The 16,759-nt window shown below is 39.8% G+C and overlaps 1 protein-coding gene across 1 annotated transcript in view; it reads right to left on the reverse strand.

The window, feature by feature from the left end:
- The window catches only part of RYR2 (ryanodine receptor 2), a 908,577-nt gene that overhangs the window by 444,900 nt on the left and 446,918 nt on the right, over window positions 1-16,759 (reverse strand). Inside the window, 2 exon segments of the mRNA XM_030194683.1 lie at window positions 6,924-7,014; window positions 12,579-12,799. Coding sequence (XP_030050543.1) covers window positions 6,924-7,014; window positions 12,579-12,799 — 312 coding nt within the window.

Below are 16,759 nucleotides of genomic sequence, written 5' to 3' on the forward strand. Positions count from 1 at the left end.
TATAAATGTATTACTTGCCAATCCTTGATTAATTTTAAGAAAAAAATGTGGAAGAGTTAGTTTGGTTTGTCAGAAAGAGCCTATAGAGCAGCTCTCTATATTTGCAAGATACAACACATTATTTAGAAATATATTCACATACAAATAACATTTACACATGTTTACTGCACACACATTTAAATACCAATATATGTGTCATGAGAAAAATTTCAATAATGGGTTTTAATCCAGCTTGAAGGCATGCATAGGTTTTTTTAATGTGTTTGTTTCGTCCAGGGTCCTGGAGAAGGGACTAAGGGAGCCATTTTCCTTAATCCCATATAATGTATTTCATCCTCCAAAATGAAACCAAGTTACAATTACAGCCTCACTATTTAATTGGAGAAACTTACCTCCCTGTTTACTAAGCTGCGCAGCTGTATCGGCATTAGCGCACAGCAGCCACTAGCGCAGCTTAGTAAACAGGGGGATTAATTTATAAAATGAGGTTGCTACACATGGAAGTTGCAGACTCACCGCTTCCATATTAAGTGCTAATGAGCTCATGTTGTTCTTTTTTTTATCAACATGTATATTTGTAATATGGTTGCTCCCGCTGCACATGCCAGCAAACACGCATCGCATGCACTCTTGCAGATGTTTTAGGTAAAGGTGTAATCTGCCTTGGCTGATTTGTTTTCTAAAATATCACTGAAAATGAGCACATCATGATCTGGGCATCACAATTCAGATCTCTATGTTCTGTGTAAAAGTGTAAAATAGGGCTTCATGTCAAAGAGCATAGTTAAATGCTTGTATTTGAATTAGAGTTGTACTGAATAGCATATGTTACTATTCGGCCAAATACGAATAATGAAAATATTATTCGGCAGAATACAAATGATGGGCATAGAACTTCAACAAAACAAATAATAAAAGAAGCAATGTGAAATCAGAGATCAAGTGTTTATTTCACTAGGATTTAGCGCAGTAGAATCACGGATTATTTGTATTCAAATTTAAATCACTATTTGGCCGAATAAGAACAATGTATTTGGGGAACTATTCAGGGCCAAATTGAATCAAATACAAATATTCAGTACGGCCCCAGTGGGAATGATTCACTTAGCAATAGGTGGAAAGATTTTTAAAAAGTTAACTGAAACACCGTCCCCCTAATTCTATAAAAAGGCCAAACATTGCACAAACAAATTTGGGCATGCACCCAATTTGTGTGCGCAACTGAATTAAACAACAAGCTAATTAACACAAATAATTGGCTTTTTAAAAAACAATTATTGGCACTAATTAGATTTAATTGGAATTTATGGGATCCACACCTAAATTTTACATGCAAGCCTACATTGGCTTTTTAGCAAGCAATCATTGGCACTACTTAGATTTAAATGGCATTTACAGGAGCTGCACCTAAGTTTTACACACAATTTTTAAAAAGGGGTCACAGAAATGGGAGGGTAGTGGGGACATTCCTAACATTTACTTGCATTGTTATAGAATAAGTGGGGATATGCACCTAATTTAAGCACATATATTTGTACTAAGTTTCAGTTGGTGCAAATGGCTGCACCTAAAGTCAGGTGTAATTTGCAGGGGTAAGACAACCCCCCTAGTCTTAGTGCTATTGTATAACTTGAAGCGTGGCTTATAGAATAGCGCTGTTTCTGATGACGATTTTTTTCAGCACCATATATGGAATTCACTCCCATATGTTTGTGCTACAATTCAATGGAAAACTGTACACAATGAGATCTGAAGCATGGTACCCTTTAGATAAGGGGAGTGGGAGACAGTCTGATCATTCTTTCAGTTTTAAAGGAGAGGATAAAAACATTATATCCAGCACTAGATGGCAGAATGTGATCTATTTTGAATGATAATTGCTCTTAGGAACATTAGGAAAGCTTATGCTGGAAATTTCAACACAGAGAAACAAACTAGAAAATATTCAAAAGCACTTATACAGTCAGTAATGAGTGCTGACCACATAAGTGCTTTTTAAAATATTAGCAGCCACAAAATGGATACATTTGGGATGGACAACTCAACGTCTGACCAAAGGTTATCCATTTAAGAAAAGGAGTAGATTCAGTGTTCTGAGGATGGAGCCTAATTTTATCCATATAGGACTAAATCCTATTAGTGGTGACTAAAAAAAAATTGACGCTGAAAAAAAGTGCTTAGCATTATTCTATAAATGACACTCAAACTTAGGCGTCATTTATAGAATAGTGCTTAGTGCCAGGAAATGCGACTACATTTAGGTGTGACCATTTACACCAATGAAACCTTGGTCTAAATTCCCACACTTAAATTAGATGTGGATCCCCTTTATTCTATACAAATACATGTAAGCTAAAGGAACGTCCCTGATCCGCCCATGACACTGTCATGGCCATGCCCCTTTTTTGGGCTCGTGCATAATTTTTACACATGAATCTCGGCACCTACATTTACACGCATAATTTTTAATTGAAGCCAATTAACATTGAGGATCGTTCGGGCCCAATGAGCAGTGCTAATTGGCTCGTTATTCAATTAAATTATGCGCACACGCCCAAATTTGAACACACAATCTTTAGCAACTTTTATAGAATTTGGGGGAAAAGTGATGATATCCAGTTGCTCTACAGATCACGTTATCTGTTGAGATGGCTTGCACACATATCAGTCTCAGCTTTATATATAACTCTCTTTATTTATTTCCATATTACAAAACCATATAGAAACATTACAGAAATTGTAGAAATATTCCAATCAAATAGAATCACAAAATAACATAAAGAATTATACTTTCATTCTCCACCCACAATGTCGGATTCAAGATCAAGGAACTAGAAAAACTAATATCATAACATACATTATATACTTAAATCAAGAGCAGAAGTTCCTTCAGTGATAACAATCAGGCAGCAGTTCTTAATTGGGAAGCTGCACCAACAGGGCCTTTCATCTGCTCCCTACTAATCTAATAATTATATTTTCTCAGTCTCAGCTTTAAATAAATAAGTTATCTGTTCAAGTTTAGGACAGCTTATTTAGGGTACTTCCTAAATGGACAGGACTGCTGAATATTGGATAAATCATCTGCTTATCTTCATGTAGTAGTCATGTCTTTAAATACTAACCTCATTGAGCATGATTGCGGATAAAGACTACAGGGAATATCACTCAGCTCTACAATCTCTAGGTTCTACAGTGGCCAGCATTTAAAAAAAAACAAAACAACTGAGCACAGTGAGTCAATTATTACCCACACAAGTTATCCATTCAGTGGCCCAATTTTGCCATTGAATAGATAACTTGGAATTTTGTCCCTTGCTCATCCCAACATTCACCTTCATATGAAATGAATAATTTTGATTGGCCAATAATGTAAACATCCAAATTTATCCATATAAGTAGCTGAAATTAAACACACACACACACACACACACACATATACACATTCTTATATGGGTAGTACGGTTACCAATCATATAAGTGCTTCTGGAAGTGTGTCTAGAGTATGCATTTTATTAGTCATTGTACATTGTACATTGTACATTGCAATATCATTTTACAAGAGGCGCCACAGAAATTTTTAACTAACATACTAACTGTAGATTTATGTATACTTGGATATTCTTATCTCTGTCCCCAGACTACCCTGGCATATGTGATCCTACTAAATGGTTGCAGGATCAAATAGTGAAATGTGTTGATGATGCAGTGTTGAATGGGATTCTTACTAAGATAGATCAGAAATATTTGTGCCATCCGTGTCCAAAGGTACCATATATATATTTTGTCCCTAAGGTCCATAAGTCTCTCGTAGATCCGCCGGGTCGCCCGATAGTCTCGACAAGAGACTCGATATTAGAACCCATATCTAAATACATTGACAGGTTACTTAATCCTTTAGAACAATTGGAACCTTGTTGTGGTGATGATTTCTATATGGTGGGGCTGGATGTTGCTGCCTTATACACCAACATTCCGCAGACACAGGCCATAAAGTTAGCATGTGATCATTTGATTGACCTACAAATGCCTCTGCCTAAAATCGAAGTGTTGAAAACATTACTAACCTTGGTGATTGGTCATAATTATTTTCAATTTTGTGATCAGTTCTATGTACAGACCCGGGGAGTTGCGATGGGCGCTACTGTCGCACCTTCCTTGGCTTGTTTGTACATGACCCAATATGAGAAAATTCATGTATATACTTCGAGCTGGTACCGCCACGTTGTCATGTGGAAAAGGTACATTGACGATGTTATTTTGGTTTGGCGAGGCCCCCTCAGTGCTCTTAATGCCTTTATTGAATCCCTCAATGATGCTGATGTCAATATTAAATTCACTTCTAGAGTGGACACTCACGAGCTTGATTTCTTGGACATTAAGATTATTAGAGCATCGAACGGCGGGTTTGACACTACCATTTATCGTAAGTTGACTGACAGGAACACCTTTCTCCATTATCAGAGCTTTCATCATAAGGCTCTGAAGAGGGGTGTTCCTGTTGGTCAATTGAGTTCAAGACTCAGGCTCGCGATATGATGGATAGATTTGTAGAGCGTGGATATCCGAAGCAGGTCATACGGAGTGCATATAAGAGGGCGCTATATGCCTATCGTCCTTGGCTGTTCCATTTAGGCCAGGTCTTCTCCAGTAACACAGTGGCTTGTGTCATTCCTTTCTCATATAGAGCAGTGGGCATCTCTTCAATCATCCACAGATACTGGCACATTCTGTCTGTTCATTCAGAGTTCAGGGAACGCCCGAAGGTAGCGTACGCTCGGCAGGCCAACATAGGGGAGCTGCTCAAACGTCCTAAACAGCAGAGTAACACGGGTAGACATTCCCCGTGTGGTAAATGTGTGTATTGCTGCCATTCTGTGGACACCAGTGTGATTGATATCCCACATAGCGATAGACAATTCTTTTTGAGATATAACACTACATGCATTAGTGAGTGTGTTGTTTACTGTATTTAGTGTCCATGTGCATTATATTACATAGGCCACACAAAGAGACAGCTAAAGAACCAGCTGGCAGAGCATGTTAGTAATTTACGATTAGGTAAAAGGGAGAATCCGCTGGTGTCCCATTGGCAGCGATACAACCACACCATTGACCAGCTTCAATGTGTTGTATTGTCTCAGATTTTACCCACCAATAGAAGCGGGGACATCAGTGCTCGTTTGCTTTTACTCGAGCAGCGATATATTTATACATGGGGTACGGTAACACCGCACGGCCTCAATTTGGAGGTTGAGTGGGTGTGACGTATCCGTGATTGCGTGTTTTTACGCAAGGGTCCCTTAGTATTTAACTAATGAGATCTTGGGGCCGGCGCACAACAGTTTCCGGTGGTGCGATTCTCAGGCGGAAGCCCGGCCGACTACCACGTAGGCGTGCAGCCTGATATAGGATTATTTGTAAGTATACGTTAATATGTTGATTTATAATATTTGATTAAATTAAAGATGAATATGTAGTGGTTGATGTGCAATAATATTGTTACAGCTTTGGTTCCTCCTGAGGAAGGAGAACGAAATGCCGATCAGCATCGGGGAACCGGTGGTTTGATGTTTACAAGCATGGACGCATGTCCCCAGCCAACCCAATATTGGGGTTTGGATATTCTCAGCGATATTTTTCATCAATTTGGAACATTACTGTAGTCTGAAGAATATTCATACAGCATACGTATATGGTGCAACATTGTATTAAGCTCGCTTTAGTCAACTACAGGACAACCGATATAGAACATACGCAGGTTCAAATTTATAGAACCAGCGTTAATGGTGGACTGTTTGATTAAGTCGACAAGTTCTAAGTTGTTATGTTTACAATGTCTCTATTGATAACAAGTTGTAACATCTTGTGAGATGTGTATAGCGTTGTGCACTATTATTATGAATATTGATGGGTGGCTGGAGTATGCATATGTTTGAGTGAAGTAAGAGTGCATTTTATGTTGTTTTGTATGGTTAATTGACATTTATTGTCAATAAAAAATGGTTTTTCATATGTTCTGGAGTCTTATGTAGCTATATGTTTAAACTGACTCTGGTTTTGAATAAATTCCCTATTGTTGAATAATTGCCCACATAGTACCAAGGTGGTCAGACATGATATTCAGTGGCACTATGCAGTAGCCTGTTTTTCCTGTGCTAAACCAATGTTAGGGTTTAATACCCTTTAGTAAAAGAGTCACTAAGGTTTTTTATTGTTGCTGTTGTTTTTTCTACCTGGGGCAATGGAGGGTTACCTGATTTGTTTGTGCAGCGCTGCGTACGCCTTGTAGCACTATAGAAATGCTAAATAGTAGTAGTAGTATTTCCCCAAGGGAGCCACAATGGGAAATGAACTGTGTTCCCTCAGTTCTCAGCTCATTGGCAAGAGAAGGGAAAGAGGATGGGATTTGATATACCGCCTTTTGTAGTTACAATCAAAGTGATTTACATGTTATATACAGGTACTTATTTTGTACCTGGGGCAACGGAGGGTTAAATGACTTGCTCAGAGTCAGAGAGAGCTGCATTGCTATTAGGCTACTCCTCCATTACAGAAATCAAGAATGGTCTGCAATTTGGCTGACCTATTGTCCTCTTTGTATTAATATACATAATGAAGATATACGTCTAGCTCCATCTCTACCTGTTTTCAAATCTATGCTGAAAACCCACCTTTTCACTGCTGCTTTTTAGCTCCCATTACTTCCCTCACCTGTAACTGTCTTGTCTGTCTGTATTATTTAGATTGTAAGCTCTTTTGAGCAGGGACTTTCTCTTTGTATCAGCTCTTTGTATCAGGTGTTCAGTGCTGCGTGCGTCTGGTAGCGCTATACAAGTGCTAATTATAATAATAATAATGAAGATTTAAATTGCAAAGTCATTACTCAAAATATAATACAAAACTTGTTTAAAAATACTTACTTTAAGTGGCATCTTTGAGTGCTCGTTTAACTGAGGAACATCAAATACAAATCTCCTCAGCAAGTGTTGCATCATGGAAGGCCTCAGCTGCCTGTAAGTGGAAGAAATCATACTGCTGGTTTAATGGTACAAGCTACAAATATAAGGCATCACCTTGACTAGGAATGACAGGAAAAACATTTACAGGGTTTGGCAAGTGAATGGCTACAAACACAAGGTAATGTCTGAGTTTATCTATGGATCACAGGAAGATGTTTTCACCTAGGGAATGCCAAACTCTCCTCAGTGAGCAAATCGAAAGTCTCATTTGACAGCCTGTCAACTCAACCTGTCTAGATATACTAAACAAAAGGAAAAGTGTGAGGGCTAGTAATCTTTTCACCAAATGAGGAACATCCTAGAATGCAACTACAAACTGAATGGAAGTGCTTAAATCATCAGTTCTATTCCAGGCCCTAGTAGAGTTGCCTGCTGGTTTCATTTTTGTCAGGAGAGGGTGATTTTTTTTTTTTAATGCAACAACATGAATTATCCTGTAGCAGTGAATGATTTCTCTTCCCAAGTGCTTCCCAAGTCTTTTCTCAGGAACCCATCACCAAGCAGCTTTTCATGATATCTACAATGAATATGCACACAATAAATTTGCATACTTTGGAAATCCATTTTATGCTAATTTACCTCATGCGTATTCATTGTGGATGTCCTTAAAACCCAACTCCTATAGAGCCTCAAACAAGACTTAACGGGTCCACGTAAGTAAAAATGTAAACCCAGAACGGGATTAGCCTGTTCTGAAATTCTGATACCAAGGACAATTTTCATACTGATCACATAGCTGAAAAGTGCCTGTGGGATTATTTTTTACTTTCAGACTTTGCACCTGTTTCAATATGAAAGTGCACATACAAGAAAAACACACTTGCAAAACTTGCACTACTACTACTACTATTTAGCATGTCTATAGCGCTACAAGGCGTACGCAGCGCTGCACAAACATAGAAGAAAGACAGTCCCTGCTCAAAGAGCTTACAATCTAATAGACTAGCTTTTTAGGTGTCTACATTTTTTTACTAAACTATCTTTTGAAAAATACACAACTGCACATATGATGAATCCCCTCTGTCTCTCTCTATTGCCCTTAATTGAAATCTCAGAGCCAAATTCTTCTTGAAATCCCCTCATTTCACCATCTTAGACTAAAGGAATATAGAGAGTCGCTATTCATGGTTCTAGCTCCAAAATGATGTGCAACAGCCTGAGAACCCGAAGATCGGGGTTCGATTTCCACTGCAGCTCCTTGTGACTCTAGGCAAGTCATTTTATTATGAATGTTTTTATGCAAAATACCTAGAATTCCAAATAGTGCAGCATATAATTTTTTAAATTAAATATTTATTTATTTATTTATTTAGGTATTTATTTCAACTTCATGAATGTTTCGTGTGCTTATGTTCTGGCATTAGGCATATAATTTAGCCTTATTTAGGAAGGGCAATATTCAAAATGCATTTTGAGGTGGATTTTAGAAGGGATATACAAATCAGAATTGAGACATCCAAGTCAGGTCATCTCAAGTTCTATTGAGATAGACATAGGGAAGCCACTGCTTGCCCTGGGATTGGTAGCATGGAATGCTGCTACTATTTGGGTTTCTGCCAGGTACTTGTGACCTGGATTGGCCACTGTTGGAAACAGGATACTGGGCTAGATGGACCATTGGTCTGACCCAGTATGGCTATTTTTATGTTCTTATACACTGAGGAATGGATGTTTATGCACAGGTTATGTGAGATGGGAGCATCCATTTTATAACCCTAAATGTCTAAAATATCAATGGGCACAAAGACACATATGTTATAAAATAGCAACATAAGCATGCATGTTCTGGAACATACACATCTATGTTGGTACATACACATGTATTTTTCCAGAAGCTGTCACACAGCCCTGTACCTCTTGCCAGTTTTGCTTTTTTGGGGGGGAAGGGAGGGGTGATAAACAAATGCAGAATTAAGAGGGCAAACTTCTCTAATGCCATCACTGAAGTACTACTCAATACAAGCATCTTTCTGAAACCTTGGCATCCCGAGTAACAGATGTAAATCCAAACGCCAATCTGTTTGGACACAGATATGCACATTTACTTTTTATGCCTGCTCTAGTCCCTCTCAAAACACCCAGACCATCTATATAAAAGGCCTCCGTAAAATTACCTCACACATACAAGTACGTGCTATAACAAGCAGACACATCCATGTATGTAACTTGAATGTAAGTGTATTTAGAGAAGAAGCTGGAACACAGGAAGAGTCATGAAGTATGATTATAGGTTGTAGCAGCGTGAGCGAGGGTGAAGACTGAAGCCTTCAAAAATATAGCTATACACATAGGGTTTCAGGTAAAATAAAGCAATCTATTGCTGTAGTTCAGTCTCTCTCTCTCTCTCTCTGTATATATATACATATTTATATAAATACACATGGACACTTATGTATGTTTATAAAATAACTACAAAATAGGTACCTACTTGGCCTCCCCACCTAGGCAACCTATACTAAATATTTCTTCCGAGCACATGCTAAGTGTAAAGCCACTATGCCAACTGTTAGCATGGGTGTGCTCTAACAGCACACACTAATACCTATGTTAACTGATTAATGTACTTCTGTTAAAGGGACCCAAATTGTTAACTTTAACATGTGCAAATATTCTTCTGTGTGTTTTCCTGGCCTAGGCATCCTGTTAAAAAGTTACCCTTTGTACAAGTAATTTTAAAAAGGACTTGAGTGTGCAGAGCAGCATTTTAAGTGCTCAAGTAGGTGTTTATAAAAAATATTGATTGATGTATATAATGGTAGGGGCAGAAAAGTCGTAGGGCCCAATATCCAGTGCTATTTAACTATTAATATTCAGCACTAACTGGCAAAGTTTAATGGTTAAGATAGGCTTGCATAAATAGCAGGCCTACCTTTTTCCACAAAGAAAATATGGCCTGGCATTGAATACTGAATACGGCCCGGCATTGAATATCCAGGGTCAGTGCTGGTGGTGGCAGCTATACATGCTACCTGCTACTGGCCAGATATCAAAGGGATAGTCCTTTATTGTACACAAAATACTGCCAAACATTACCATGGGGAGAACAGGCAGAAAAGGGTCAGGATTGACACTCCTGCATGTATTTTATAAAATATACCACAGCAACAAAAACATATTATAACATCACTCAATTTTGGATGTCACAGTGAGTTTTGGATTGTACTTATTGAAATACTCAAAATCTAAGTGGAGTTATATGCTTTCTTGCATTGAGTAAAGCTCTACTAACCTTGGAGGTTAATAGAGCTTTACCCAATGCAACAAAGCATATAACTTATTCTTTTTTCCCCCAAAGAGATATTTTATTAAGCACAACAAAACGACAAAGAAGCAGATTGAATAATGTAGCCAATGAGTACAATGCATGAGTATAATGCATAAGTAACAAGACTGGCATTAACAATGATTGTTTTCTGTCATCGGCAAACAAAAATGGCCAGTGTTTCATTTGCCAATGCCAAAGCATAATGACACCAATACTGAATCTTATAGTTTTCTTGTAAATATTTTTATTAATACATTTTCAAAGAAAATACAGTATCAGCATGCAAGACGCAAATGCAACAAAAACATCCCCACAAATTGAACAAGTCATACCCGCACTCTTAGGTACAATGCTAAATACCAGATGATCAGAATTTTAAGAGGTGATAACATGTTAGACTTTGTACGATTAAAGTTTCAAGTTTATTTTAGTTTTACCATCCCGTCCTTTGGGCACCTTCAGGGTGGCTTACAATCTAAAATACAGTACAAATAGACATAGTAAATAGAAAAAGTTCAGATATGACTGTTAGGGCAGAGGGAGAACTATAATAACTGATAGGATAGAGGAGGGAGGGAAAGAGCAAAAGGGATTGTTACAGGTATCTTCCAAGGTACTTTCCCGTATGCCTCCTGGAGATGCAAAGAAATTGTCTTCATATGCATCTTTAGAAAGGTGTGATTTAAGGTCTGTTTTGAATTGATCGAGTGATGTCTGAAGATTAAGAGAGACAGGAAGTGAATTCTGAAGATGAGGCTCCTGCACACTAAAAATAACATGTCTAGTGTGCTCACAGGTTACTTCACGAAAGCTCAGTATCACTAATTAATTTTGTTGTGAGGACCTAAGTGCACACACTGGGCTATAGGGAATAAGGTGACGGAAGAGATAAAGAGGCTGTTCAGTGTGCAAGATTTAAAAAAACAAGTAGTATGAGTTTATAAATAATACAGCAGGTACTGGGAAGCCAGTGAGCTGCTTTGAGATAAAGGGTAACGTGGTCATATTTATGTGAATTGGAGATGGAGCGGATGGCAGTATTTTGAATAATCTGTAGGCGGCGTATATCTTTAACTCAAATGCCTTTGTATAGTGAATTACAATAATCTAGTTGTGAAATAAGCAAAGAGTAAACTAATATATTTAGCAATGTTGGAAAGAGTAGAGAGCGAACAGAAAGAATGAGTCATAGTTTACAGAAGGAAAGGAAATTTTCTAAGAAATTTGCAGGAGAAATGAAAGCTTTGAATCTATAAGTAACCTGAGGATACGGACAATATCAGCCTGAGGCACAGAAATATTAGCGAGAAAAATTGGTGTGGGCAAAGGAGGACTCATTTTATGCTGAATACAGTTTTTGACAGTGGGATTTAGAACCAATTTGTGTTCCTTGAGCTAGTCTGAAAGCTGAGAATGTTTCTGATTAACAGCAGAGATCTCAAGGGGAGTGCATGTACCTAAAGGGATTTTTCAATATAAATCAGAGAGACTGAGATGTTCCTCTATTACTGGCCAAAAAGTTTTTTTTCTTGTTTCAAGAATTAAAAAGTTATAAAAACCTGAAGTGCTGCATTTGTTGCTCTGCAGGTTGGAAAGGGATGGTCAGTCATTAACAATGATTGTTTTCTGTCATCGGCAAACAAAAATGGGCAATGTTTCATTTGCTAATGACAAGTTTGGCAATGGCTGCCCTTTCATGATTTCAAACCCTCCCTGTGACCCAAGCCCCCCCCCCCCCCTTCTGGTCCTCCTCCCAATGGCTGACCCTTCTGACTCCCCTCTCCCTCTCCACATGAGACTATGGTAAAAGGTCATGGCTGCCATACATGTAAGCCGCATTGAGCCTGCCATGAGTGGGAAAGCGCGGGGTACAAATGTACCAAAAAAAAAAAACTTGATATGGTAGCAGTCATGGGCAGGAGCAAATGGGCCTCACTCTTACCTCAACAATCCCACACTGGACAACAAGGGATTAAGGTAGCCTGGGGTGTTTGCAGAGAGTGAGAGAGTGGGAAGGGGCAGCAATGGAGAGGAGAGGCAGAAGGGGAGGGCTTGGATTGAGGGAGGAGGGCAGGGAGCCATGGGAAGGGGGCCAGAACATTTTCGTTTTGTGCCATCTCTTATTTCATCCAAGCAAAACGGAAATTCTTTGACATGGAAAACAACATGAAACAAATTTTCTGGTTACCTATCCCTTTAGGTTATCATAATTTATAACAAACTTACACAGAAACCAATCTGATGGATTAGAATTTAGTATACCTAGGAATACAAACTCTTCTTTCACTTACCCACAAATAGAAAGCAAGCACTCTTCAATGGAATCCCTTTGGGCTTTGGTGAGAGAACAGCCTTTGGAAAGCCTGTACACAGTGTGCAGTAGTGAGTCTATCAGAGAAGCATGATGCTCAGTACCAGCAAAAAGAGGGGCACATCTAGTCAACAAGGGCAAGACTGCAGTACAGAGGTAGCGATTCAGAGCAAGGGCCATATCTGTAGCACTCAGAGCTACCTAGAGAAAAAAATATATTGAGACACATTAGTATCATCAAAATGAAGGACTTGTTAGTCAGTCAGAGTTATGCTTAAACATATCACATCGACTTCAGGGGAATAATTACAAAAGCCATTTCCACAATAAAGCACAAAATTGCAGCCGGATGTGTAGATAAAGAATGCAGATAGGGCCTGAATACTTGCAGTGAATAAAGGAATTCCTAGGATGAGATTTGCATTTGCACAAATATGAAGGTATTTTGAAAAGCATGCACAATTCTTCTTTCAGTAAATAATAGTATGTGTATATATGTACACATTTCCTGGTATTATTTTTAAATATATGCTCTTTCAGTCTTCACATTGTTTCACTAATGCTGGAATTCAGTATGGATCCTGCTATTTGCTATCAGTGGAGAATATTTCTATCTCAAATTCTGTTAGGCCATTGTTACGAGTTGTTATTTGCTCTACTAGGCATGCATTTTTTTTTTTTTATTAAGAGGGTTTAAGTTAGTAGACCCAGTTCCAAATCTAGAAGAAGGCATCAGAGTAGTGGTGAATAGATCTACAGAGTGGATGTGAATTTATGCACAGAAGTCCATGTTTTCCAGTACTGAAAATTTCCTCAATGGAGGCTAACCTCAAGTAGGCAACTGATGCAGTGGTGTTCCTAGGGTGGCTGACACCCGGGGCAGATCGCTGATGCGCCCCCCCCCCCCCCCCCCGGGTGCAGCGTGACCCCCTCACCCCCCCGGCAAAACGACGGACACCTCCCCCCGGTGAAACGACCCCCCCCCCCCGGATGCATTTTGACCTGCTGGGGGGGGGGGGGGTGCCGAACGCCTGTTGGCTTTGCTCGTTCCCTGCTCCCTCTGCCCCGGAACAGAAAGTAACCCGTTCCGGGGCAGAGAGAGCAGGGAATGAGCGTTGCCAACAGACGCAAGGCACCTCCCCAGCGGCGTGCACATGGGGCGGACTGCACCCACTGCCCCTTCCCTTAGTATGCCACTGAACTGATGCCTACTGACATTATAAGCTGTGACATGACTCTCAAAAGTCAAGGCTACCCGAGTATAAGTGAAGTTAATGAAATACACTAGCCAACTGGATAGAGTGTGTTTTTTAAACAGCAGCCCCCGTTTTGTTAGATCCAACAGAAACAAAAAGATGAGTAGACTTTGTAAGGGCTCTAGTCCATTCCATGTAAAAGGCTAAGGGTTTCTTACAATTCATTGTATGCAGTGTGCTTTCACCTTTCTGGGTGGGAAGCATGGGAAAAAATACTGACAGGACAATTGACTAAAATGGAACCCCAACATTACCTATGGAAGGAACTTTGAGTAAATATTCAGCCAGTAATGGTCAGTGTTGTTTTGGCCTTCGCCAGCGGATATTCAAATCTGGGCACCCAAACAGAAGGGGTGGAAGGGTTCAATCAAAAAACCAGGAGGACCTGGAGTCCAGTGATAAAAATGGGTTGATTTACTTATACAATCCAAACAGCATGTACAGATCAGACTCTTCAAGTTCAGTATAGGATGTGCAGTACACCAATACCCAAACAGGCCATGTTTCGGCAAACATTTGCCTTTATCAGGAGTCCTGTGTATGGCATAATGGAGAACCCACTAGCCGTCAACTTACCATGTTGAGCAGTTGAAACCTGTTGACCATGTATTCTGAGCAATATGCAGTATATATACAAAATACAAAACACTACAGTTATTGAGGGTCAAATGTGTCAGTGAAGTCAAAATAGCATCACTTCTCACAGAAGACACAAAAGCAGCAGGTTTCAACTGCTCGGTACCATAAGTTGATGGCTAGCAGGTGCTCCATTGCGCCATACATAGGACCCCTAATGAAGGCAAACTTTTGCCGAAACAAGGCCTGTGTTAGGTATTGGTGTACTACGCATCCTGGATACTGAACTTGAAGAGTTTCATCTGTACATGCTGTTTGGATTTTAAAAATAAATCGACCCATTGTTATCACTGGATGCTAGGTCCTCCTGTTTTTTATTTGGACCCTTCCTCCCCTTTTGTTTGACTCTCCAGTTTTGTGGAAGGTTTGCTTTCTTTTTTTTTTATTGTTTGTCCATGTCTGGGCACAGGCATTGAATATCCAGGTTTGTGCAATAGCTATCCCTAATTTAGTTATGTGCGATATTCAGCACTTAACCACCTAAGTGAAACCAGATAAATATAGGGACTGAGTCTTAGGCAGTATGATTTGTCTGGTTAACTTAGACAGTTAAAGGCTAGGTTCTGTAAATGCACCAAAAAATAGGCGGCAAAATAATGTACGCTAAGTGTAAATTCTAGAAAAGCAGTTCCATTTGGAGCTGTTTTTATAGAATATTAGCTTAAGTGATTTTCATGCCTAGCTTTAGGCACGAGCATTTACACCTACCAAAGGCTGGTATAAATGCTTGCGAACTAACTATAGTTGTTTAGGCGCAGAAAGTGTAGTATTCTCTAACACTGCGTCTAAATCCTAGGAATGCCCTTGACCCCCTTCCCCTATGCCCCTCCATTGGCTATGCCCTCTTTGGAGTTGCACATAAGATGAATTGGGCACATAGGTTATAGAATAGGCACAGAATCTGAGCATAGCCAATAATTGGTGCCAATGCATGCTTGTGAAGGCCAATTATTGATATCACCAATTTAGCCAATTACTTTAGGCATGAATCTGTGATCTACACCTAAAATTGTGCACCAAATTTCGGGCAACCTATACAGAATTTTGGTGTAAATGTTAAATATCGGAACTTAACCACATAAGATCTGACTCCACCCCCAGACCACCTACAAAGGTTTCAAGGTTACATTTGATTATCTGCTTAGGGTCAGACCATCAGAGTGGTTGCATAAAAATAATGAAGATAGAAAGTACAGACCATAATAAAAAGCAACAACATACAACAATAATACAAGCAATAATAATAATATTTTTATTAATAATGCTTCTGTGGTTCAACAGGCCCCAACTGGGAAGCAGGTCTTACCAATATACGAGCCCAGATCACCTGGTAAATTCTGAACAAAATAAATAAGCCTTCAGTAGAGTTTTAAACTTAGGGAGAGTGCCTTCTGTATGTACCCACAAAATAATCCGCTACAAATTTAGCAGTTATTCAATGACACTAACTGGTTAAGTGCTACTGAGTGTCAGCAGATAGCCCCACAAGTAAGTCAACTGGCCAGAAGCCTCTCCTGGCTGGTTAAATCGCTCTGAATATTTACCCCTTAAAACAAGTGCACGTGGAGGGGTATAATCGAACGGGGCGCCCAAGTTTTCCTGAGGACGTCCTCGCAGGACGTCCCGGTGAAGGGGCAGGGAAACCCGTATTATCGAAACAAGATGGGCGGCCATCTTTTGTTTCGATAATACAGTCGGGGACGCCCAAATCTCCACATTTAGGTTGACCTTAGAGATGGTCGTCCTTAGAGATGGTTGTCCCCAGTTTTCGAAGATAATTGAAACCGAGGATGACCATCTCAGAAACAACCAAATCCAAGTCCTTTGGTCATGGGAGGAGCCAGCATTCAGCACCAACCGGGCACCCTAGGGGGCACTGCAGTGGACTTCAGAAATTGCTCCCTTACCTTGTATGCTGAGCCCCCCAAAGCCTACTACCCACAACTGTACAACACTTCCATAGCCCTAAGGGGTGAAGGGGGCACCTACATGTGGGTACAGTGGGTTTGTGGTGGGTTTTGAAGTGCTTACATTTACCACCACAAGTGTAACAGGTAGGGCGGATGGGCCTGGGTCCGCCTGCCTGAAGTGCACTGCACCCACTAAAACTGCTCCAGGGATTTGCATACTGCTGTCATGGAGCTGGGTATGATATTTGAGGCTGGCATAGAGGCTGGAAAATATGGGGGAGTAAGGGGAGGTCATCCCTGATTCCCTCCGGTGGTCATCTGGTCAATTCGGGCACCTTTTTGAGGCTTGGTCGTAACAA

The sequence above is a fragment of the Microcaecilia unicolor genome, chromosome 3 (assembly GCF_901765095.1).
Source record: "Microcaecilia unicolor chromosome 3, aMicUni1.1, whole genome shotgun sequence".
NCBI lineage: Eukaryota > Metazoa > Chordata > Amphibia > Gymnophiona > Siphonopidae > Microcaecilia > Microcaecilia unicolor.